We start from the raw sequence: 26,517 nt of genomic DNA on the forward strand, positions 1-26,517 counted from the left end.
TATCCATTATCAATCATAATATACTACAAAGCCGAGAGGCTGAGACACTTGCTCCCAGCCAAGAGGCTGAGTCAAGGTCCTAGCCACAAGGCCAAGCAGCGATCAGTGCGACTGCACCGTTCCCGGAGGTACTGCAATACCGGGCCGATGCGTGGAATGGACAGAGCAAGCTCTTATTCCATCTCCCGATTGCAAAAATCAACTGAAAGGGGATGCAGATATGGTACACAATTCATCCACCACAATCGGCGTACACAACTCAATAACCACAGCCGGAATTTAATAGGCTTGATACGTTTACATTTGAGTAGACACTGAAAAAAGTAGAGAAGAGAACGTTTTTAAACCTGCAAGGAGAACAGGGAGGAAATCCAACTTGTTCTGAAGGCCCTCACCTGAGTCCATTCTTTTTATGAAATCTCCTAGGTTAAGAGGAGATACGCCCTAAAGGGTGTGAGTATCAAAGAACCGCAACATAATTAGCAAATAGTGACAATGAGGTAAACAGTTTGTAAAAGTCAAAATAACGAACAACAGTGAGGTATGATAGTCCAAATAAAGAACTGTCATCTGATGCAACATGATTGGCCGATAGGGACAATGATGTGAACGGTGCATTATAGACGAAAAAACTACAGTGAGGCATAATAGTCAAAATAAAGAACAGGAGTCTATTCAACACTATTGGCTGAAAGTGTCCATGTAAGTAGTGCATAAAAGTCAAAATAATAACCACGTGTAGGCCAAACGCCAAAAGCCATCTCGTATTGGCAAGGGTCCAGGGTCGTTGGTGGGGACTGCGATGGGCTTATACCTTCACCCGCTTATTGTCATTAACTTTCTATTATTCAGCCCTGCAGTTGGGATTGGCCATGTCTTGAAACTTGAATGTAATTAAGTCAGCATATTAAAGCCGCTAGTCAAGTCAAGTCATGTTAATTTTTTTATAGTCCTTAATCACAAGGAGTCTCAAAGGCCTGTAAAGACTTCAGACTATTATGACACCATCCCCTGATCTAAAACCTATATGAGGGCAAGGAAAAACTCAGAAACCTCAACATGAGAAAAATGAAGCAACTTAAAAAAGGGACTGCACATGAGGTCATCCCTCTTCCAGGATGACCAGGCTGCAACGGATGTTACCTTGAGGAAAGTTTGAATTCACATTTTCCCTTCTAATGCGAAAGCCTCTCAGTCTGTAGGTCACTCCGTTTAACCAATTTATGTACTAAGTCTATCTACATAACGGGTATCCATTTCCATGTTCCTCTACCTTTCATCACAACACCCCTTTTTACCCTACTTACATTCCTTCCTACCTTCCTTCCATTCTTCCTTCCTTCCTTCCTTCCTTCCCACCTTCCTTCCATTCTTCCTTCCTTCCTTCCTTCCCACCTTCCTTCCAAACTTCTTCCATCATTTGCGTTTTTGTTTCTATTGTCCTTTTTTCTCCATCTGTTTTTTCTTTTCATTCTATTCTTTCTTCCCACCTCCCTCGCTTTCTTTGGTTCGTTTTTCTCCCATTCTTCCTTCTATTGCTTCGATCTCTTTCTTCTTTCCACATATCCATCCATCCATACATCCACCCATCCATCTTTTCTTCCTATCTTCCTTCTATCATCTTGCTCGTTCTGTCCTTCCTTCCTTTCATGCTTTTTACTTCCTTCCTTCCTTCTTTACTTCCTTCGTCTCATTCTTTCTGTCCTTCTGTCCTTCCTTCCTTTCGTCCATCCTTCCTTTCCCTCTTTATTTCTCTTATTCTTTCGTTCTTCCTCTTTCCTTAATTCCTTCCTTCCTTTCATTCCCATTCCTTCCTTTGTTTCTTTGTTTCTTTCTCTCTCTCTCTCTCTCTCTGTACTTCCTCCCTTCCTTCCCTTCTTCCTATGTTCTTTCTTTCCTTCCTTCCTTCCTCCCTTCCTTCCATCGTCTTGCTCTTTCTGTCCTTCCTTTCATCCCATTTCCTTCTTTCTCATTATTTCCCTCATTCTTTCTTTCTTTCTTTCTTTCTTTCATTCTTTCCTTTTTCTTTTTTCTTCTTTTTTCTTTCTTTCTTTCCTTTTTCTTTCTTTCCTTCCTCCTTTCTTTCTTTTCTTGCTTTCTTCCTTTCTTGCTTTCCTCCTACCTGCCCTCCCAAATTGTCTCCCTCTATTCCACTCTTTCTCTGCTCCCTTGTCCTCTATTTCATTTTTTCCCTCCAAACTCTTTCTTTACTTTCATTCATCCATCTTGCAATCATTTTTCCAACCATCCATTTATCCTTCCTTTCTTCTTTGCTTCCTATTTCCTATGTTCCTTCTGTCCACTAACCCTTTATTTTCTTACATCTTTTTCTTTATTTAACTGATTTCCATCCATCCATCCATCCATCCATCCATCCATCCAACCATCCATCCATCCATCCATCCATCCATCCATCCATCCATCCATCCATCCATCTGGGTCAAGGCATTTATGAACACCCTGGATTGAGTTTCCCTCTACTAAACAATCGAGTGCTATTACCACTGCTTCAAAAAAAGAAAAGAAAAGGAAAAAAAAATGTGTTTCGAACAAAATCATGTCTCTTTAAAATTCTATTTCTCCATTTATGAGAAAGGAAAAAAAAACCTACAATAAGAGTTTGGCGGAATTAAAAAAACGAAGAGGTGATGTCAAGACGTGAGAAATGAAAGCGCGAGGATGAATAGAGCGGGGACGAGTGGGCGGCCGTCTGGGGGGCATGGATCGGAGTCTGGCCGATCAATGGGAGGGTGAGCGACCTAGCGATAACGCGGCAACTACAGGGTCAGCTAAAGCTTGAAAGCCTCGCACCTCTCTGGGACAAAAGGCGAATGTTTGGAACCTGTCGTGTTATTAACGCCGTCTCACCACAGGCCGATCGATGCCAAAGGACAATGGAGGCGTTTGAAAGAAGGACGGGCGGCCAGGAATTAATGAGCGGTGGCGGCGAAGGGGTCAAAGTGCAGGCGGGAAGTATCCGATGTACACGTGTTTATAAAGCATATGTTTGTCCCTTTTCTGGACAAAAAAGCAGGGACAACCAGATGAATGCTATAAAAGGTTTTAGTAATTGTGAAAAAAAAATTGAACACAGCTCTAGAGGGAATGCTGGTCTACTAGTGATCCCAAGAGTCAAGAAGAAATCCGCAGGGTTGATAGCGTTCTCCATCCGGGTCCCTGTGCTGTGGAATGTCCTGCCTTCTGAGATTCCATCTGCAGAACTTAGATTCCATAGCTTATGAATGATCTATATCTGTGTATTTTTGTTTTTTGCTACATGCATTGCAACTTGGTCATTATTTTGACTTCATATTATACTTTAATTATTTTATACTTTATTTTTAAATTGATTGTTTGTTAATGCAACATCCGTTGCAGCCTGGTCATCCGGAAGAGGGATTACCTCATGTGCAGTCCCTTCTCAAGGTTTTTTCCATTTTCCTCATGTTGAGGTTTTTGAGGTTTTCCTTGCCCTCGTGTAGGTTTTAGATCAGGGGACGTGTAATAATAGTCTGTGGTTTGCAATAGTCTGTGGAGCCCTTGTTTTTGAGTTTTTCCTTGCCCTCATGTAGGTTTTAGATCAGGGGACGTGTAATAATAGTCTGTGGATTTCAATAGTCTGTGGAGCCCTTGTTTTTGAGTTTTTCCTTGCCCTCATATAGGTTTTAGATCAAGGGACGTGTAATAATAGTCTGTGGATTTCAATAGTCTGTGGAGCCCTTGTTTTTGAGTTTTTCCTTGCCCTCATGTAGGTTTTAGATCAGGGGATGGTGTCATAATAGTCTGTGGTTTGCAATAATCTGTGGAGCCCTTTGAGACTCCTTGTGTTTAAGGGTGTCACAAATAAACATGAGCTGTCTCGCAACTTCCATTGTGTTCTGCATTCTGATTGGCCACACAGCCTCGCCGCTCATTATTATTCAGCAGTAGTCATTTGTATAAAAACGTTTATAAAGTACTTTTAATTGTTAAACAAATCTTAAGCCTTGCTAAATGTATTCTTTTTTCATTATTGGCCACCTCCAAAGCAGATTGCATAGGATGCAAATTCTTTATCTTGACTATTATACCTCACTGTTAATTACTTTGACTGTCATGCACATTTACATTATTGTCACGATTTGCCCATTATGTTACATAAGATGCCAGCTATTAGTTTTCACTATTATACCTCACTTGTTATTTTGACTATTATGCATCGTTAACATCATGGTCACGAACGGCCAATCATGGTCCATAGACGTGGGTTCTGACTGTCCTGATTCCCTGTTGATATCTTCAGTTCGGTATTGTTCTTGTTTATTTTTGTCCCGTTTTATTTCAGGTTGCAGTTGCGTTTCAGTCTATTTTGGTCCTGTTTATTATTTTCTCCAGTTTTCGTTCCCGGCTGGTTTCACCTGTTAGTTATCGCTATCCTGATTTGTTGTCAACCCTGTCTGTCACTTCCTGTCCGGTATCGACTCCATCCGTCCGATATCAACTCGGGCTATTGGAATCGGTCTCGTCGGTCTCTGGCTTACTGTCCTTCAGCGCCAGACCGGCTTCCTAATGTGCATGACTCCCCATTTCCCGTAAAATAAAAGGCTTGTGTGAGAACGTCTTGCGATTGGGTCCTGTATCTGTTCTGGTCTCTGACATTGGGTTGTTAATGATGCTGTAGTGAGAAAAATGCAGTGGAAAGAGGCCTCAAAAGATCGTCTTCCAAAAAATACCTTTGAAGCCAAGTATGTAAAGGGCAACCCTGAACATTTTACTGCTTTAAACATTCTCAAAATGTCAAGAGAAAATAGTTTTAAATTGGACCGAATGATTGTTTGAATAGCAAAACTTAGTTTAATGTAGCCTGATGTGGTCTTTTCTCGAGCAAATAAATTGAGTGGATGACAAAACATGACACAGTAAAACAAATATACTGCTTTAACGTCAACACATCGTAACATATATGTTTTCTACGAATTTCCCCCCGCGCATTTTCCAGCCATTTATGGCGAAAATGTCACTTTTTTTGGGCGACAAACGGCCAGTTTTAACCCGACTCTCATCTCCGTGACAGATTAGCCTTTCTAATGGAAGCGCGACATTTCCCGAGCGCAACAACTCACCTGAATTTGCTGTTGGAGTACGTTGATCTTGTGTTGTTGCTGCACCAGCTGTTGCTGTTGTCTGGCAATCTGCAAACGCAAAAGAAATATCCCTGTATTCCAAAGCATGAAGGCAACAGAAGCTAGCATGCTAGTTAGATAACCTCAACAGAGGCCATTGTGACTTGAGATGGTAATATTGATGTGTCAAAAATAAACAAAAACAAATTATTCTTGGGCTAGTTTAGCTGATTATGGTATTGCTTATTATATCTTTACAAACAACATCAACGTTTCTGTTTTTTCTTTAGTCTTGGCAATTTCTTTTAGCCATGCTAATGATACAATTAGCTTTTATCGAGTGAAGGTCATTTAAAAAAACATAATTGTAAAAGGTACTTTGATATCAAACGCAATTCGGTGCCAGAGCTTTGTCGTTGAAAAGATGAAAGTTTTGACTGCTTGGCTGGTCTTTGAATGCACTACAAGTCCAGATCTGTCATTTAATAAACAGTGTCTCTTAATATTGTCACAACAAGAACGGAATCAGGACCCAAATACGTAGCGTTACCCAAAGTTTATTGATAGAAAGAGGAAGGGCAGCGCCCGCAATCCGTTGTTCGCTGGACGCGGGAAGCAAGCCAGTCACACAATCGGATCCACAGAAGTGGAGATGGCGGTGTCAATGACGGATTAAAAAGAACAATAGCAAGGACAGGAGAGCAAAAAACGTGGTCGGGATCAAAAACGGCTCATAAGCCGGGACGTGAAGCAAACGTGGTTAGGGTCAAAAACAGGTCGTAGCGTGAGACAAACGGGGAGATCAGGAATGGACGGGTGGTAAAACAGGTGCAAAAAGCGGGATCGACGCGAGTCAAAGTCAAAATGCTTGCCTTTTAGGAACAGAGGTTCCCTGACGGAATGACAACAGGAGAGTGAAAGGACTGGGCTTAAAAAGGACAGGGAACCAATCAGGTAGGCCGCAGTGGCTGGCGCCAAATGAGCGGGCACAGCTGATCCAAATCAGTCATCATGACAAATATTCTTTATTTTGATTTGTTTTCGATACATAAATTCAACCAAAAGGCTATTCATATCGAAACCAATCTAGCATGATTGAACGTAACACTGTTGGGTGTTAGCTAGCAAGATTTAGCAAGAATCTGTCTTTTTTGGGGGGCAGGTAGGGGCGCTGGCTTACTTTCATTACATACATTAAGCTAAAGATAATTTAACTACAGTGGTACATCTACTTCAAATGTCTCTACAAACGAAAATGTTTAGGCTACCAAGTATCTGAACAGAAAAACATCGCCTCTAGTAACAAAGAGACCAGGAGTAGGAGGCATTCCAGCAGGGAGGAGGAATGCAGCTATCGTTCAGTCAGCCCAAATTAAAGACATTTTAGCAAAATTCCACAAAGTCTCAGAATTTGTGGACAAGAATCACCCAGAAAAAGTGTTTAAAGTTGGGCCGTCGTTAAGTCTGCCTCACGCACTTCCGACAGATTGTCAAAAGCTTACGAAAGCAGACGTCATTGGAACAGTTTTTCAAGAAATGCACTGCAAAAAAAGTGAATGAATATTTTGATTATTTGCTTTATTCTTTGTTTTTTTACTTGATGTGCCTCTCATTTTATGTTCATTTTACAGTAATCTAATTTTAACATTATTTGTTTCATGATCTGATGCTCGTTTACGATTTTATTTAAAACATACTATACTATACTATACGTTTTGTTAGATTGTTAAAATTGGTGACTGTGTATGTTGTCACCATAACATAGGTTTTTCAGCTATATTAAGTTTATTATTTAAGCATCACAGCACTTCAATGACTTACTTCAATGTTAACATTACTCATTTAGTTGTTATAAATGCACTTATGTTCATCCACATATTTCAAGTCAAGTAAAGTCACATTTATTTATATAGCCCATAATCACAAAAATGTCTCAAAGGACTGCACAGGATTACAATGACACAATTACCTAATCTTAAACCAACATGCGGGCAAAGAACAACTCAAAACCTCAGCGTGAGGAAAAAGAGAAACCTTGAGAAGGGACCTCACAAGTGGTAATCCCCCTTTCAGGATGACCAGGGTGAATTACATTTAGCATTACAGTACACAAACATAGTAAAACACTAGGTAACATGTTGAAAATTTGTCCGTAAAGTGCATGACCGCAGCGACGCCCCCAGCCTGTAAACTAGTTCAGAAAGTCTTTGACGGCCACGACGCAGCTTTAAGTTAAGTATTTACTTGCTGTATCCTTTCTTAGCAGTACTTTCCCAGCAATGGTCTTCCCCCCTGTCTTATTATACAACCTTCAAAATACATCTGCAACAAAGGGCTCTTGAATAAGATGTAAGTTCCTTTCTTTGCCTGTTGAAGTTTCATGTACCATTTTGCAAATCCACACCCCTTTCCTATAAAAACTGTGGTCAACCATTTTCGATGACCTTTTGACTGTGAAAAACTGTCTCTTGATCAGACCGTCCCAGAGTACTCTGTTTTACCTTTATCTTTAAACTTTGTAATAAATGTCCTCAACTGCATTGCTTCTCTCCATTTTTTCGAAGTCAGAAATGTCCTTTCGCCTTCAGTTTTCAGGTTAAGAAGCTACAAATTGAATTAAATTATATAATTATATAGCTTATATAAGTAGAGGTACCACTCTATTTTTGTCTCTCCGGTGTCTTTGAATATTAGCGTGTATGTATTTTGGCTAGTTAGCCGTAGCGTGCATCTGTGGACTCCCCCCTCAATTTGTTTTACTTCAAACATTCGAGATCCATCGCCGACGGTAAAGCACCTGAAGAAAGGAGGAGTGAAAAAAAGCAAAAAAGTCTCCAGGACGGGCTCGTTCGTTATATTTATTCCGTGTGGTAATTACAGGCCGGCGAATGGAAGGCGGTAACCCATTTGTGTACATGTCATATTTCATTAAAGGCACGTTTTTGTCTGCAGGGCGTTAGCAGCCTATCATGTCTCAACAGTTAAATGACTGCTAGCTGTGAAAAAAAACAAGATCTTTTATTCTCCTGCCATCTTTCCTTTCTTTTGTCAGCGCAGGAATGTGTTGTGACGGGCAGCTAGCCAAAGGAGCGTTGACCGAGCGCTAACGTGCTAACGAGCGGCGATCTCACCTCTCTGTTTTTAATGGATAGGTACTAATTATTTATTAAGTGTGACGCCTGCAAACACTTTTCACTTAAGGCTGATGTGCTAATGGACCTTCTCAGGTAATAGCTTGTTTGCTCGGAAAGGACTGAAACTTTTCCATTTTAGGATCAGGAAGTTTTGTTTGCTTATTAATTAGCATGAGATAAGAGAGTGAAACTGTGCTAGCAAGTTTAAAAAGGTTTCTCAACCGTTTTTCGTAGTATAAGAAAAATGCTGCTCAAAAACTATTGTTTAAATGAAAGGGGGGGGCTTTAACGTCGGATGCACGCTAATGCTAGCTACGTAAAATGCATCAGAGTTAGTCCTCAGACATACTGAAGTTTTTTTCAGAGTAAAACGTGAAAAATAATACCTAAAATAAGCAAATTTGACAAATTGGAGATAACTATACTAATTCTAAGTACTTTTTATGATAATAAGGTTAAATAATACCCCTTTTTTATTTTAGTTAATATAAATACCTCCAAAAATAAATCCTCAGATGAGCATTATTATGCTATGCAAGATTTTTAATGGAATATGTATAATATCAGATCATTCTTAAGGACTTGTCCTATTTTTGTCATGATTACTGATTTGACTCACCTGTGCTTGCTCCTTTGGCACCAACTGCCTCGGACTCTGATTGGCTCCCTGTCCCTATTCAAACCCACTCCTATCTGTCCCCTGTTGTGAGTCTGTCTGCAAACCTCAGTTTACACTAAGCAAGCTTTTTTTCGACCCTGACTCTAACCTGTTTTTGCTCCCTTCCGTCCCCCGGCTTCGACCCGTTTTAGATCCTGGTAACGTCTACTCTCCCGTCCCGGCTTTTGACCTTTTTTGTCCTCGACCACGTCTACTCTCCTTTCCTGCCTTACGACTCACTTACGACCCAGACCATGTTTTTGCTCTCCTGTCCCAGCTACTGACCCGTTTTTCCGTTCCCGACACCGCCATCGCTCGCCGCGGAAGTCCCACTTCCACATTCAGAGCGACCTGCTTCCCGCGTCCAACAATTGCCGGATCGCGGGCACAAACCCTTCTCTTCCTTCAATAAAACTTGTGAGAAACGTACGCAATTGGGTCCTGTTTCCGTTCTGGTCTTGACAATTTTAGAAAGAATAAAAATGTGAGGTATAGTGAGTTTTTCTTATTTCATAGAACAAAAATGGAAATAAAGTATAGTTAATTAATGATAATCTTGAAATGAGGGACAAAATGTATTTATTTATATATTGTTTGTTTATCTAACTAAATATTTATTTATTTAATCCTTTAACGGGCCTGTAAAATTCGCCTAAAATCCCAATCGAAGACGCACCGATACTAAATTGAATGCTGTTCTTGAACCGTTTGAAGAAAAAAGAATGTTTTGGTCTCTTTTGAAAGGTAAGATTCTGAAATTCTGTCCCAAACTGAACTAATCACTGCAAGTGCTACCAACATTGAGTGATCTGAGTTAGAACACACAGCGATAGAAGGCTTTTATTCTCGCCTGCATGGTTTTTTCTTGCAATTAAATGCCTGCTGATGAGTGTAGCATGGGCCTCTTAGCTGGAAAACAGGTGAAACAATAGCTTTAAGCCTTACTGGGTACCCTGTCAAATTTGATCCCAATCTGAAAAACTAAACGTTTTATTTCACACATTTTTCTAATGGTAGCTCAAAGTTTTCCAAAAGTGGCCATTTGTGGATGACCAGTTACAGCACTAAAAACTGTGCAACTGTGTATTTTGTCCGATTCGTTAGACATTTTGAAAGAGTTTTAAATGTTTGACTTTTCTTTCGAGAAGTCAATCAGGGATTATGCACACCTGCGCGTAAAAATGGCACGTAAAAATGAATCATGAGTGGGTTTACGCACACTAATTCCAGGGTCAAATTTAATTACAATAGAGACATCTTCATATCGAAATATTCAGAATTTCATTGGCTAACCAATGTTTCCATCATCATCTCAATCACTTTTGGATAGTTATTCGGAGGGGAAGATGTTGGGTCCTTTTTAATAAAACAAAGGCTGCAATTGGCCGAAAAAGATGTCAATCGCAAGTTTGGATGCCAACAGCCTATAGAAAATAATTTTATTTAGAAGTTATGGGGCTAAACAGATGGTTAGCAACAAAAAAACGACCAATAATGCGGAGATGTTTTTCAGCGTTTTTTTTGTTTTTTTTTTATCTGTTGGCAGTATGGTGTGTTTTGGAGTAAATATTTTACCCGGTTGGATTCACTAGACCCTCGCGAATGTAAGGAGGCTCTGGTTGCATACTATCATTGAATTTAATGGCCGCATGATGACGTCTTAGGTGAGTTACGACGGCTTTATAGTTTATGGAAATCTTGTGTACGAAGAAGCCTAGCAAGTTGTTCTATTCTTATTCTAAAATAAATGTGTTTTTTTTTTTAAATAGTAGATTTTTCTTATTTTACGAGGAAAAAAAGTTTAGTATATGAATAATAATATTTAAAATGAGGAGCAATATTGTTAACTATGTATTTATTTTTTAATACTTTCATGTATTTATTTTTTTAATGTATGTAATGTATTTAATTTATTTTTCACTGTATGGATAAGAGGCAGCACGGCGGCGCAGTGGTTAGCGCGTGTGCGGTACAGTTCTGAGGTCATGAGATCCAACTTCCTGTTTGCATGTTCTTCCCGTGCTTGCGCGGGTTTCCTCCGGGCACTCTTTTTTCCTCCCACATTCCAAAAACATGCATTTCAAGTTAATTTGCTGGTCCAAATTGTCCCTAGGTGTGAATGAACATGCAAATTGTCTGTCTCTGTGTGCCCTGCGACTGGCTGGCAACCACTTCAGGGTGTCCACTGCCCCAAGATAGTTGGGATGTGCTCCAGCATCCCCACGACCCTACTGAGGATAAGAGGTGCAGATAATGGATGGATGGATGGATAAAACAAGCATATTTGAAGACATACATATTTGAATATATAGTAAGGTATTCTTATTTTACCAGAAAAATACATGGAAAAAGTATAGTAAATTAATAATAATATTTGAAATGAGGGATATTTAATTTAAGTATATGGAGAGGCAGAGCAAGTAGTTGCTTTTGAATCAAAGCTATTTTTTAATTATCATTTTAATTATTTGAATGACATTTTGAAGAGCTTTCAAGCATCCACAATCAAGAATCGCCAGGCAAATCAATTTTAAAAATCCTTTTAGTATTTTTTTTAATAAATAAATACCTCTTTTCATAACATCAAGGTTATTTTAGGGCAAAAATTTAAATAAATGTTTTTGTCTAATTTGGCAAACAAAACTAAACAAACGGGTTCTGGGCTGTTGAAATCAAATTAATCGGGAGAAAAAAAGTGTTTATTGATGCAAAGTACTGTAAAAATGGGAGAATAAGCCACAACGTTTTTCACAAGCTTTTAACCCTGCGGCTTATGTGTCACAGTTGCCATGGCGCCCAATTGGCCCCCGCTGTGTGGCACCAGCCTCTGTCACGATTGCCAATTGGCCCCGCTCATGGACACCAGCAAAAACTCGTTGACAGAGTGCTCCCTGTCACTACTTAAACGCTGTCCTGTGAGTCGCCTTTTGTCGGAGCGTCTGCGAAACTCGCCAAGCCCTGTGAATCTCGTTTTTTTTTCCTGTGTTTTTGCTCCTGTTCTGCTCTTGCCACGATCTGTTTACTTTTGACCACTTCCGCGTTCTGAGCAATCTACTACCCGCGACCAACGATCTCCGGATCGAAACGTGCCCTATATATAGTGCCAAGCACAACTTTCATGTCAGCTTTGGTTTGGCTTTGTGAGTCTTTGAACAGGATTAATAGCTTACGTTTTGGACGAGATGGAGAAAATTTGCATGCAATCAAATTTGTCTCCGAGCCACAGGTACTCATAGAAAGAGCCATATATGGCTCGCGAGCCATAGGTTCCCGACCCCTGCTATAGCCTATGAATAACCTATATTTTTATTATATTATATATTTCTGTGTATTATTTGTTCATGCTTCATCCATTGCAGCCTGGTCATCGTGGAAGGTGGATATCCTCATGTGTGGTCCCTTCTCGAGGTTTCTTCATTTTCCTCATGTTGAGGTTTTTGAGTTTTTCCTTGCCCTCATGTAGGTTTTAGAACAAAGGGATGGTGTAATAATAGTCTGTATTTTGCAATAATCTGTGGTCTGTGCAGCCCTTTGGGACTCCTTGTGATTAAGAGGTATACAAAGAAACATGACTTGACTTGAAACAAACGGATTACAACAAGCAACGCCCAATAAAGCAGAAATGTTTAAGGCAGATTCCTATTTATCTTTTTGCATTATCGTGTTTTTAGAGTAAAAAATTTACACGGTTGGATTCTATGGGTTGTCTTTGATGTAATGAAACCTTTTTCACAGACATTCAAAGAAGGTGAAGACGGCCAGGGGACGTAATCGGCTTTATAATTTTTGGGTATCTTGTTTCAGACAAATCATGATGTTTCTCTGATGGCTTTATTTTGAAATGTTTGAAATGCTTATTTTGAAATAGCTTGAATCCCAAGAGTTTAGGCTTTCCAAATAATATGTAGCATGACGTATTTCAGTGACTGGTGACATCATACAGACGCGTATTTGTTTATCAAAAGTCAGGCGGCCCACCGGCGGGGCGTCAGATCGTTGAGGGGTTAAGGTACCAGATATCAGCAAAACTCTTTCTTTATGAAAATCTCGTGTTTCAATGTGGGCACATGCGGCTTATAGTCAAGTGCAGCTTATGTATGTACAAAATGGGTTTTCCTTTAAAAATGTACTGGGTGCGACTTATAATCAGGTACGCTCTTTAGTCTGAATGTTACGGAAGTTATTTTCCCGGTTATTTCCTCTTCTCTTTCTGTGTAATATTTGATCACTAAATGTCGCCGTAGTGTGGAGAATGACCGAAAACGAGTGCTAAAAAGCACATGGAAGAATACAAATTACAGAGACTCAGACAGCAGTGTTTTTCTTCTCTTATTTTTTCCAGCCTTTTGAAAGATATTTGTTTTTTGGGGAGTAACCATAGTAGCAAGATGTCTCTCTCTCTCTCTCTACATATACATATACATACATAACTATATATTTTTATTGTATGTTTTATTTTTATTTTATAAATTACATTTTTACAACTAGGATGCACTTAAAAATTCATACAATACAACATGTCCCTTTAATTATATTTTACAGACTCTGGAGTACAAGTCACACCAGCCATAAAATGGGTAAGACAGAAGAAAAAACAAATACATCGCACTAGAGTATAAGTCTATTTCTGTGCAATCTTTCTGATAAAAAACAAAACCAAGAACAGCTAAGTCATTATAAATCTAAATGGTGAATTGTTCAAAATAAATAAGGGTCAACAACCAGCTGAATGGTATGCTTACGTTAAATGACTAAATAAAGAAAGTGCGTGTGTATGTTCATATACCATTTTAAGAGTTGTTCCAAAAACTATAGCAGATATAGTCTGTAATCAAATGTCATAATCCCGGCAAAATGTGTTACTTTTCTGTACTAGTCACTCAGAGCAGAAATCACATCCCCACTAGAAGACGCTAAATGATACACACAGGCCTTAATAATTATTGATTTTGATTTAATTTTTATGCGACTTAAATGGAGGGCCCCAAAATGGCAGTGCGTACCTGCTCCTGCTGTTGCCTGGCCAGTTCCATCTGCTGCCGTTGCTTTTCCAGCTGCGAGGCGGCCATCTTTTTCTGTTCGTCGTGGGCGCAGAGGAGTTGCTCCCTCAAGTTAATCAGCTGACCGATCATAGCCGACAACTGCCGTTCTTTCTCCTCCAGAGACTCGGCTGTCCCTGCGTGACAAAATACACAAAAAAATACATGAAAAAATTCGTGACAAAATAAATAACAAACTACACCACAAACTACGCTGCAAACTACAGAACAAAAGGCATGACGACACGCACTAGAAAATACTTGACATATTAAATAAAAAAAATAAATGACTACATGAAAAACTGTGCGACAATAGTCACCAAAAATACTTTATAAAATGCAAGACCAAATATATGAGACACTACAAACTACAAGACAAACTACATGAGATAAGACACGACAAAACACATGGCAAACTACATGTTCTGTAAGATACACGAAAAAATAAATGAAAAACTACACGACAAACTTCACGACAAAATACATGTCAACCTACACGACAAAAGTCACCACACACTATATTAAATATATTAAATGCATGGCAAAATAAATGACTAACTACACGACAAACTACATGACAAACTACACGAAAAACGACACGACAAAAGGCACCAAAAATACTTGATAAAACACATGACAAAACACATGTGCAAAATAAATGACAAAATAAACCACAAAATAAATACTGGAATAAATACAAGACAAAATACACAACGAAATACATGACAAATTACTCGACTGAATACACAAAATAAATAACAATAAACTACGAAAAACAACAACAACATAAAATCCTGAAAAACGACAAAATCTATCTATCTATCTATCTATCTATCTATCTATCTATCTATCTATCTATCTATCTATCTACCCTGGTCATATCCCTCGAGAGGGGTGACCGACAGCAAGACGAACACGTATACAAAAACAAGGAAAAGAAAAAAGGAAAAAGTAGCAAAAAACACAGACAAACATTTTTGGGCGACCATGCCCAACCCAAATGCCCAAACACCCAAACAAGTTAATCACCTCAGCACCTAAGTTGGTCATGCTTTCGTCCCTCCAGATGAAACGGGACACCAGAAAGCGGCCATGTCTCTCGGGTCAGGGGTGACAGAACACACTCTTTTGTTCAACAGCAGGGCCCGACAGCTTTCACTGGTTTACCCCTGCCGCATCATACAGGTGTCCTGCCCATCCCTTAGAATGCATCCAAACATCCTACTATTCTTTCACAACACCTCTCCACATGGCAAAATACTCGCCCAAATACAGTACGTTACAAAATGAATACAAAAAACCCCCCAAAATAAATGAATAAATTTCATTTACGTAATATCTGTAAGTATTTCATTCTTTCTCAATGTATTCATTGATTTATAGGGCATGCATTTGACTGTCTTAATGTACACAAATATTTCTACATGAGTCAGTATGGCTCCTCCACAACGGGGATGGTCTTTGAGGATTTCTTGCAGCTTTTGCAACGGAAAATAACTGCGTCGGATCTAAGGTTAAGATATTACTTGTAGATGTCACAAACGCGTTATCCGCTTCCCACTTCGTTCAAGTGGCTGGCATTCTTCTTTTCAACCTTGCGCCGGAATCCACAAAGGCCGCGCCTCAAATCATTCACTCCTTTTTTTTGTTCCAATTAACGAGAAAATCTGCAGAACGATAAGACTCGTGTAGCTCGGAGTGCTCTTCGCCTTCAACCGGCGACGCTCTTTCAGCCAATGTCAGGGCAGAACTCCTTAACAATGAAAATGACTTCTCCGGGCTTCGAGGAAATATGACCGCTTATTAGTCGAGCCCGCACACGCAGGGTGGGCGTTTTGTCCTGCTTGCCGCAACAATCAAAGACGCTTGCTCTTGCGAGCTTTTGTCGGTTTGATGATTCGCATGCTTGGGAGGGCGGAGGAGGTCACACACGAGTGGATAAGGTGTTATTGAACATCTTTAAGCAAATGCAGTTGTAGTTCTATTTTTCTGGCTATATATCTATCCACAGTGAAGAAAATAATTGTTTGAACACCCTGCTATTTTGCTATATCTCCAACTTAGGGGTCTGAAATTTTCATCGTAGGTGCATGTCCTCCGTGAGAGAGATAAACTGAAAAGAAAGATCCAGAAAAGTATGTATGAGGAGTGAACATTGATTTGGGCTCACGTGAGAGCTTACTCTTTTGTGAGTGGATTTTCAACGTATCAACATTATTTGTAGTCAGTGGTTTTTAGCCTAAAGCCCCTGCACTTCATAACACTCACTGCAAACTTTGCCTCAGCGCCCTGACCGCCACCTTCGATTTCAAACTCCAAAGGTAGAAGACAATATCGTAAATAAAGTTTCCTGCAAGAGTCAGTCGGAAAAACAAACGGGATACGTGTGTCGACGTCTGCGACTTGTAGAGCGTGCACATGTGTGTGTTTGTCTACAAGGTCCTGCCCCGGGGCCATGTAGGGAGACTGAAGGGTGGCCCCGACATTACCTGCATACTAACAAAGTCTCCATTGTAGTCCCCTTTGTGGGGGTGGGGGCCCCCGGCCGAATACGCCCCTCAACACACACGCGCGCGTACAGAGAATTAGCCCTCAGCGCCCCCGTATCAAAGGCAACATTCTCCTCTTCTCGTCTCTTTGTTTTCCATCCTTTCACTTGTTTTTCTTTGGCCGGCAAACAAGCTCACACGGTTCTCTTCGCCTTTCTGGTTGAGCCCCAACAAGTTAGTGTGAGAGCACAGAGGGCCAAACAGACTTCAGTCCGTCCGTCTAGAGAGACAATACCGGCCGAGAAAAAGCACTTTCCCACACGCCGAGTGTCGATGCCTTGAGGAAGACAAGCATGCGGGGACGATTGGACGTGCTCAATGAGCGCAGAAATGAGAGGCCCGCAGAAAAGCGGCCATCGGATTGGGAAGCGACGGAAAAGAGTTCGGATCGCGTTACGAGATGGACAGATGCGTTCTGTATGTGTCTAAGAATAAAACAATTCCAAATAGATAGCTGGATGGACAAAAGAAAAAATGATAAATTACAAAAGAAAGAAAGAGCCAATGGAAGAAGGACAGATAGACAGGCAGGCAGAACGATAGATAGATAGATAGATAGATAGATAGATAGATAGATAGATAGATAGATAGATAGATAGATAGATAGATAGATAGATAGATAGATAGATAGATAGATAGATAGATAGATAGATAGATAGATAGATAGATAGATAGATAGATAGATAGATAGATAGACGGACGGACCGACGGACGGACAGACAAACAGACGGAAAGACAGACAGAAAAAAAGCCAGAAAGCCAGTATGAGCAAAAAGTAGAGAAGGAAAGAGAAAAAATAATATGCAGTGAAAAAGAGAGTGAAAGAGAGTAAGCGAGAGGGAAACAAAGATGGAAAGTGAGAGAAAAAGAGAAGGAGAGAGAAAAAAATGAAAGAAAGAGAATGAGAAATAAAGAGAGAGAGTGAGAAAAGAGGAAAAGAGAAAGAAGGAGATAAAAGAAAGAGAAAAAGAAAGAGAGAATGAGCAAGAGAAAGAGAATGAAAAAAAAATAATGGGAAGAAGAAAGAGAGCGAACAAAAGAAAGAGCAAAATGAATAAAAAAAACAAAAAGAGAATAAAAAATGAGAAAGAGAGAAGGAAAGAGAAAGAAAAAAAAAGATCGATAGAAAGAGAAATAAAGAAAGAGAAAGAAAGGAAGGAAGGAAGGAAGGATGAAAAAGTGGATCTTGACTTATGGGTGAGATCTTGAATAGTTGTATCCAAAATGAATGACTAAAATGGTGTAAAAATGAACAATAAGAATGTGTCACTTATATTGGTATCATGTTGAGATACTAAACATTTTTCTACTTCAAAATAAGTCAATATTGACTCATCTGCATGAACAATCATCTCACAGTGTAATAATTGTCCTGTTCTCAGACTAACTCGTATAAGTAACATTTCCATGCAGTATATTTGTTTTTCTCATGTTTGACGTTTGGGCTTTGTCCATTATTCTGTCGAAACACAAACTTGACACTCCCTCTGTGCATACACTGCGTACTATATAGGACGTACTTGTCATTCGTTATTGTTGCATTATAACAATACGGCATACTGATTATGACTGCAAGGCGTGTGGACCTTGGATATTAACACAGTGTGCAACAAACACAGTAGACCCTTGTGTTAAAGCATCCCCGCCTTAAGACGTTTCCGTTCCTGATAACAGCATCAAAATTCTAACTTTGTTTTAGCATATAAAAAGTTCTTGTCTGCTATTGGATGACGTTATATAAAATCCTAGTCTGCTATCAGTTTTGCGTTGAAAATACAGATACGCTGTTGGCTGAACTCCCTCCCACAATGCCTTTTTCTCTTTTCGTTCAATGTACTTTGTAAACTCTTGGCAATACAATACTGTATCGTCTGTACTTTTTTTAATCACTATCGCCAAGGCTTGCAGTGATGCTAAAGTGAAAAGCGAATACATGACAACCATGGACACTAAATTTGGGTTTATCAAGAAATACAAAGAGGACACACCTTTGTGATGTTGCGTGGCCATAACCAATTGACGATCAAGACTATTATTTAAAATAAACGGATGAATAAAGCATGGAAATCATCCAAGGACATTACCATTACTTGCAAGTGGTGCGTTTAAAATCAGTTAACATTCTAAACCTTGTCGCCTTCTTCTCCCTCCCCCTGCATCCACCCGCTACTCCACTCGACCAGTTAAAGTCACGTCACATGAAAGGTAGGTAAAATTTAAATGGTATCAATTGTTATTATAAGTATTTACATTTTTATTTAATCATATAGATGTATATTACACATAGAGAATTAATTACTGTGTATTATTGTGGTATTTTAACCCTTTTAACTGGGGTACTGGTATTTTGGAAGACATAAGCCGATTTGAATAGGTTTCTTTCCCAAGTATTGCGGCAATTTCACTATGCGAACGCCACCTCAGACCAGATCAATGCCATATTCAGCCGTCTACTGTATTTGAATTTTTTGCTTGTATTGTGTCCTTAGCATGCTAACATGACGCCGCTTTTTTCCCGCATCCGTCAACCGGAAAGGTGTTTACGTCATAATTACATTGTTTACACATTCAAGTCGACTCTAATGCATCCGGGAGCGCATGATGCGGAAGAATTACGGCATGTTTGCACTTTTAATGGCGCTTAGATTTACACGCACTTTTTTGGAAACATTCCAACTGCCTTGTTTTTCCAAGAATGGACGCTATTTTTTGGGACGGCCAGAGCTCCGACCCACCACCCACCTTTGACGTCGCCCAAAAGCTCGGTGGCATCCAGGCGGTCGATGCGTTCCTTCCACTCGCTGGGGAGGAGACTCTCCATGTGCAATGAATCTGAAAAGAAAGAAAAAAAAAACATTATCAACACTGTTAGCTGTTGGCTACAGGAAGAGATAATGTTGGATAATCAATTGAAAAAGATAGAAAATGAATAGAAAATCATTTGAAAGATGTGAAGAATACTGTAATCCTGTGCCCCACCCTATCCCTATTTTTAACTCGAGCTCTGCCATTCCCCAATCGCAGCAATGGTAGAGCGGGGATAATGGATCGCGACCGGGCAAGGGCTGTTCATTTTAGACGGAAAGAACGGAAAAAAAGCCACTACGCATGACACAAATTTGCTCTCTCGACCCCCGCTCTCAGAGATAGTCTCCTGGGGAATGGATCACTGCCACAGTCAAGTCATGTTTATTTGTAAAGCCTGTCAGGACCAGAACGGAAAAAGGACCCTCTCGCTTAACGTTTACCACAAGTTTTATTAAAGGAACGAGGAACGGGTGCGCCCACGCTCCAAAGTTTGCTGGACGCAGGAAGCGAGTCGCTCTCGTATTAGGCTTGTGATCCGAACACAGAAGTGGATCTTCCGTGGCGAGCGATGGTGGTGTCGGGGACGGAAAAAACGCGTCGGTAGCTGGGACAGGAGAGCACAAACATGATCGGGGTCGGAAACATGTCGTAAACCAAGACCGGAGAGCAGACGTGATCGGGATCAAATCGGGTTGTAGCCAGAAACAAACGGGAGCAAAATGGTATTGGCGGGAGTCAGGGTCGAAAAATGCTTGACTTGAACACATGGAGATTCGCAGACGGACTGACCAAAAAGGGACATATAAGAGTGGATTTAAATAGGGACAGAGAGCCAAACAGAGTACGAGGCACTTGGCACCAAAGGAGCGGGCACAGCAGAGTCACATCAGTAATCATGACAAAGCCCTTAATCATAAGAAGTCTCAGAGAGCTGTACAGACCACAGGCTATTATTACAAGATCCTCGTGTTTTAAAACCTATATGACGGCAAGGGAAAATTCAAGACACCAGCATAAGGAAAATTATAAACCTATAAACCACCTTCTAGGATGACCAGGCTGCAATGGATGTTGCAATAACAAATAATACACAGACATCATCAACACGAAGTATAGGTCATTCATAAGCTATAGAATAGAAGTGTGTTTTAAGCCTGGATTCGAACAGTTCCACTGAGGTTGCAGATCGAATCTCAGAGGGAAGAGCATTCCACAGCACCGGAGCCTGAATGGAGAATGCTCTCAAACCTGCTGATTTCTTCTTGGCTCTTGGGGTCACTAGTAGACCAGCATTTTCTGAGAGAAAGTTCCCAGCAGGAACAGCAACATTTTATTCCTTGAAAACAAGTTTAACCAAATTTCACAACATAAAACTATGACAGTATAATATCCCTCAAATTTTTCTGCAGAACCTATTCGAAGAATGTGGGGGTGCTGCAACCCCGATAAACAAGGTATTACAGTATAAACTAAAAATTTGATTTCATTTGCTTGCCCACTTGGGACTATTACCAAAAATTCTGAGGACACAAGTACTCAACCAGTTAATTTTCCTAATTGGGCAGAAGAAGGTGATATACGGAATAAAAACGTGAATTTGTTGCCAGAAAGAGTCGCAGTAGATAGGGAAGAGCCGCGTAACTGTGATTTATAGGTGCACTTAAGCAGGAAAAGACAACTCGTGTGTACAATTTATGAAAGCTCCCATGGCGGTAAACAGCGCGCACCATGTTTCTTACCCTACATGGATCTTTATCTGTCGGGATCAAGTGCTGTTTACAAAGGCCGCCCGTATCAAAATTCCCCGCAACGCTTCATCAAGTGGAGGAAGAGAAAAACGAGTGTCGCCGAGGGTCGAGTGAGAGCCGGGTGGCCGAGGAAAATTCTCTCGGACGGGAAACGCCGAATCCAAACGGGATGCAATTCATGGAGGAGACTAAAACTAAATTGAGAGAATTTAGTCAGCTGAGAGGTAAGCGCATCCGGGGCACAGTTCTGAGGTTATAGGTTCAAATCCAGCTACCAGCACTTCCTGGGCGGAGTTTGCATGTTCTCCCAGTGCTTGTGTGGGTTTCCTCCGGGCACTCCAGTCCCCCCCCCCACATTCCAAAAACATTAATGTCAGGTAAATTGGCTGTCTCCTGCCCACTGCTCGGAGATAGCTGAATGGGCTCCAGCAGCCCCGCGACCCTACTGTGGATAAGCGGTGCAGTAAGGACTGATAGCGACTCGATTATTTGTACTCATTTGAGATTTAGATAATATGGTTTTCTGTTTATTTATGTTTCAAAATGCAAACCAATAACATATGTCTGAAAAACAGTTGTATCTATAGTGGAGGCTTTAACTCTTCAACTGTGAGCTAACTTCGAGTTAAGTTTCAAAGATATTTTTTTAATTCAGGAATATGGAAAATTAAAGTTAAGTTAAAACATCTATTAAGCTTTCAATTGTTGAAGCTCCTTCAGATATTTAACTTTCGGGGTTAGGCTTCAAAGCAGTTTTAAATGCAGAGATCCAGCACATTAAAGCTTTACTCAGAGTTAAGTTAAAGTAACTTGGAAGAAGTTAGGCCTAAAACCTGTTTTGGATAAAGAAATAAAGCACATTAAAGCCTTTACTAAGGAGTTAAGTTGAAACGGCTTTTAAGCTTTCGGTTCAAAACTGTTTCTATGCAGCATTAGAATTATAACTGTGCAGTTTCTCAGAGTTAATCTTTCAAAGTTGTTTTAATCCAGATGTAAATATTATACTAGCTTTAACTCATAGTTAAGTTAAAATGTTGTGAATTTCCCTGCGGGGATGAATAAAGTATCTATCTATCTATCTATCTATCTATCTATCTATCTATCTATCTATCTATCTATCTATCTATCTATCTATCTATCTATCTATCTATCTATCTATCTATCTATCTATCTATCTATCTATCTATCTATCTATCTATCTATCTATCTATCTATCTATCTATCTATCTATCTATCTATCTATCTATCTATCTAAAACAGTTTTGAAAAATTAAGCTTCAAAGCTATTTAATATACGAAGATAAGACACACAAAAAGTCTAATTTAAAAATAAGTAAAATCAACTTTATGTCCAAGTAGATTTTAGCTTCAAGGGCGAGTTAATTCTGAGTTTAGTTGTTTTAAATCCAGCAGTAGAGTACGTTAAAGATTTCACTAAAACAAAAGCTGCTTTAAATCAATTTAAGTTTGAACTTAGAGTTGAGTTGGAACAGCTTTTAAGATATAACTTTAGGGTTAAAACTTTATGTTCAAGCTGTAAAAAAGGTTTAACTGTTAGCTAACGTTGAATTAAGCTTCAAATCAGTTTTAATTTCGGAAGTAAGGTAAATCAAAGGTAATTTAGTTCTAACACTTAATTTATACTAAAACGTTTGAGTTAAAACTTTAAATCTTTACCTTTTGACCTTACTGTCATTGATATGAACGCTGTGAAACATTGTATGCAATGAGATTAGACACGACACTCCAGTGTAAACATGTAATCAAGACTAAAAAAAGACCATAAGGATTAAAGGCAGTAAAAATAACGTGGTGCTTAGAGACTTAAGTTATATAAATAGTGCAATGATTGTGAATGAAAAATAAAATGGAGGATCGAAATAATAGTGGGATGAAAATAAGTAAAATGCCATTTAGCACCCACAAGAAAGCAAAAAAAAAAAAAGAAAAAGTCGCAAAATATGTCTTCACAGGTTTGTGCTCCCGTTTAGGGTTGTGACGCCCCTGGGAAAGACATGCTATCAGTTATCTGTATCGGTCCGGAAAGGCTGGACATTATCGGTTCTTTGTATGGGTAGCAGAAGCTAGTTAGCTGTTAGCTGAAACAAGAAGTGGTTTCGAACGAAATTATTCAATGAAGTAAATCACGAAAAACCGAAAATAAGCAGTAAAAAAGGTTTTAATTGTTAGTTAACATTGAATTAAGCCTCAAATCAGTTTTAATCCCGGAGGTAAAGTAAATCAAAGCTTTAACTCAGACTTAAGTTAAAACATCTCTAAAAAGTTAAGCTGCAAAACTTAGCGGCTTTGAAATTTGTAGTTAGCGCTTCAACTGACAAATTTTAAACTTTAACTTTAGAGTTAATGCCTTAAATATGCTTTAACTCTCGAGGTAGTTTAGTTTTAACACTTAATTAACACTAAATCGTTTGATTTTTAAGCTTAAAACCTTTTCTGTTAATTCTTATTTTTTCTTCAGCTCAGTGTATCTGATCAGAGATCATACATTATGGTATCCTTGCTCCTTGTTTTATGTGCGTATAGAAATGCTCCTAAATATATATTGAGCTCTTCATAATACTCCGGCCATTTCCGCACATGTTTGACTCCTAGCCAGTTAAATCTTTAAAGCAGGGGTAGGGAACCTATGGCTCGGGAGCCATATATGGCTCTTTTCATCAGTACGTATGGCTCAGAAATAAAATGTCACTATTGCACATCTCTCTGTGGCGTTCCAAAGTCAAGTGATTTCATCCCGATTTTGGTCCATATAAAGCCGAAGCAACTTAATGCAGAAGTTTGATAAGAAACCATTTAAACTGATAAATAAAAACGCTGGCAAACGACTTTGATTGGGTGAGCAGTACAGGTGGGCGGATCCCTGCACACAGCGCAAGGCACTTCCTTCCCTCTCTCTCGCTCAGTGCAGTCTACACCGAAAGTGAATATGACGATATGCTTATCGTTAGCAGTCATTTGTGACATTTTTACAAAAGAACTTTGCATGCACATTGTTTTGAACCCGTTATTAAGGACAAATGTCATGGAAAAAATTGCCTCAACACTCTTAACTGAAGGTGGAAGAAAAATTGTAAATGGCATACTTATATTGATTTGGGACACAGGATTTGGCATTATCATCATTTCATACATTTGATTAAATCATCAAATGACACACAGAGAAATAAAATGTGCTGAACAATTAACTTTTGTCTAGAGAGCGTGTTTGGCAGTTTTTTCAATTTTGTCTGAAAATATGTGATGTGGCTCAATTTCTTTCCAAAACATTTTTTGCTTTTATGGCTCTTTGGGTCAAAAAGGTTCCTGACCCCTGCTCTAAAGCTTTAACTTCGACAGCACTAATTAACATATTTGTTCCTTTGTTTTATTCTGGCTAAGCTTAAAGTTATTTTAATTGCTGTTAGTCTTTAGTTTTTATTCTAAAATTATTTTGGACAGTTTTTAGCTGAGTTAACTCAAGATTTTGAGAATCAAACGCTTTTACACTGAATCCAATGGCATAGTGTCAAGACAGTGCTTTAACTGTGATCTGGATAAGACGAAACAATAAAAAAAGAAACAGGAAGTGGGTGACAAGCAGGAAACGAGAGGGGTCGGGATTGGAAGTGGCGCAAAGGAGCAGCTGTCCCACTCCTCACAGCTGTCCGGCACGATTGATGGCTATGTCAAATCAAGCTCAACATATGTCCAAACATCAGGACACACACAGACTCGCACGCACACGATCATAAGTACACGTGCATCGGGGTTGTTAAACCATTAGAACGCCATGCGGTTGGCAAGGTTTCTGTTTCACACGTGCGCTATTTTCGTCCGACAACTGACACCCGCTTGACATACACAAGGCGTACAACCTCGGTTGCAGGGAATCTTGAAGTGCAACAGATAATAACGAATACCATTTTGTTTCAAATCAGAAATAAAATGTGAGTTTTCAAAACACTGTATGATAAGTTTAGAGTTTACTAAACACTCAAAATAAGGAGAGAAGACATCAATGGATTTTAAACTTGCAAGGAGAACAGGGGAGAGCCCAAACCTCAGATAAGAAATTCCAACCTGTTCTAGAAGCCCTCCTAGTGCCCTTCTTTTTAATCAAATCCAAACCTAAAGGGTGTGCATCTCTAAAAACAGCAAACTTGATTGGCCGATCGTGACAATGACGTAAGCGGTGCATAATAGTCAAAACAACGAACGACAAAGCACGATACTAGTCAAAATACAAACTGGCATCCTATGCAATCTCCTTTCCCCCTTGTCCAAAATGAATTGCTCATTATTGCTTGAAAAATATATGGTATATACATTTTTATTGATTCTATGAGAAATGACCATGAATCAGAAACACTAAGTGTTACGGTTGCCATGGCGCCCAATTGGCCCCGCCCATGTGGCGCCAGCTGCGGCTTGTTGACAGATTGGCTTCCCTTCTACTTAAGCTCAGTGTTTAAGCCTCTGCCCCGCAAGACCCGGGTTTTGACTCTGTCCGGTTCCCTGCGTGTGTTTCCTGTCCGGTATTGTTCCCGTCTATTTTTTTCTGTTAAATATCGATCACCAGTTTCTTTGTGTCTAGTTTGTGCTGTTTAATTTCAATATCCAGTTTTGATATCAATCCTGTCTGTCCCTTCCTGTCCGGTATCGCTCCATCTGTCCGATATCTGCTCGAGCAATTGGTATCGATCTCGTCGGCTTCTGGCTTCCTGTCGTTCCACACCAGACTGCTGCCTTACGTCTTCCGCCCAACGATCGCCGAATCACTGGCGTTTGGGTTAACGTGCATGACTGCCCCATTACCCGTAAGATAAATGGTTGTGCGAGAAATGTCACGCATTTGGGTTCTCCTCCTGTTCCCGTTCTTGACACTAAGTTCCCCCCAAAATAAATAAATATATAAACTACAAAAATAAAATACTATTTTTTTTTTAATATTAGGGGGAAAATGAATTTCAAAAATGACAGTAAAGAAATAGAGATTTTTTTCTGCATGTTTTTGGAAAAAAAAAAATCGTATTTATCTACTTATCACTTGTACAGTCTAAAAACATATCTCCATATTTCAATAACAGTGTTTTTTTTCATTCTTCTGAAAAAAAGAAGAAACAACCACAGAACAGAATCACTGGGGTCAAAAGACAAAAACTAAAATAATTAAATTTATTAATTAAAAAAGGGAAAAAAATTGGGAAAATAATAAATACATAAATTAATTCAATATAAATCAATTATTTAATTAAACAGTTTTAGAGAGCTTCTTGACACTAAGTTCCCCCCCAAAATAAATAAATAAATAAATAAATAAACTACAAAAATAAAATACTAATATATATATATATATATATATATATATATATTATATATATATATATATATATATACACAACTTTCCACTGTCACAAAAAAATCCTCCATATGGTGAACAACAGTTATTTTCAACCGATTTTGGACAATACATCATTTG

General features: G+C 39.3%; 1 protein-coding gene and 1 pseudogene across 1 annotated transcript in view; both read right to left on the reverse strand.

The window, feature by feature from the left end:
- The window catches only part of LOC148362916 (transcription factor SOX-6-like), a 161,352-nt gene that overhangs the window by 59,426 nt on the left and 75,409 nt on the right, over positions 1-26,517 (reverse strand). The window contains exons 5-7 of the mRNA XM_088340508.1: positions 19,225-19,314; positions 13,898-14,070; positions 5,103-5,171 (exon numbers count right to left, since the gene is read on the reverse strand). Coding sequence (XP_088196634.1) covers positions 5,103-5,171; positions 13,898-14,070; positions 19,225-19,314 — 332 coding nt within the window. The remainder of the gene's footprint in view (positions 1-5,102; positions 5,172-13,897; positions 14,071-19,224; positions 19,315-26,517) is intronic.
- LOC148362917 (U2 spliceosomal RNA) lies at positions 107-222 on the reverse strand (annotated as a pseudogene).

The sequence above is a fragment of the Urocampus carinirostris genome, chromosome 7 (assembly GCF_059441175.1).
Source record: "Urocampus carinirostris isolate Australia breed hairy pipefish chromosome 7, RoL_Ucar_1.0, whole genome shotgun sequence".
Lineage (NCBI taxonomy): Eukaryota > Metazoa > Chordata > Actinopteri > Syngnathiformes > Syngnathidae > Urocampus > Urocampus carinirostris.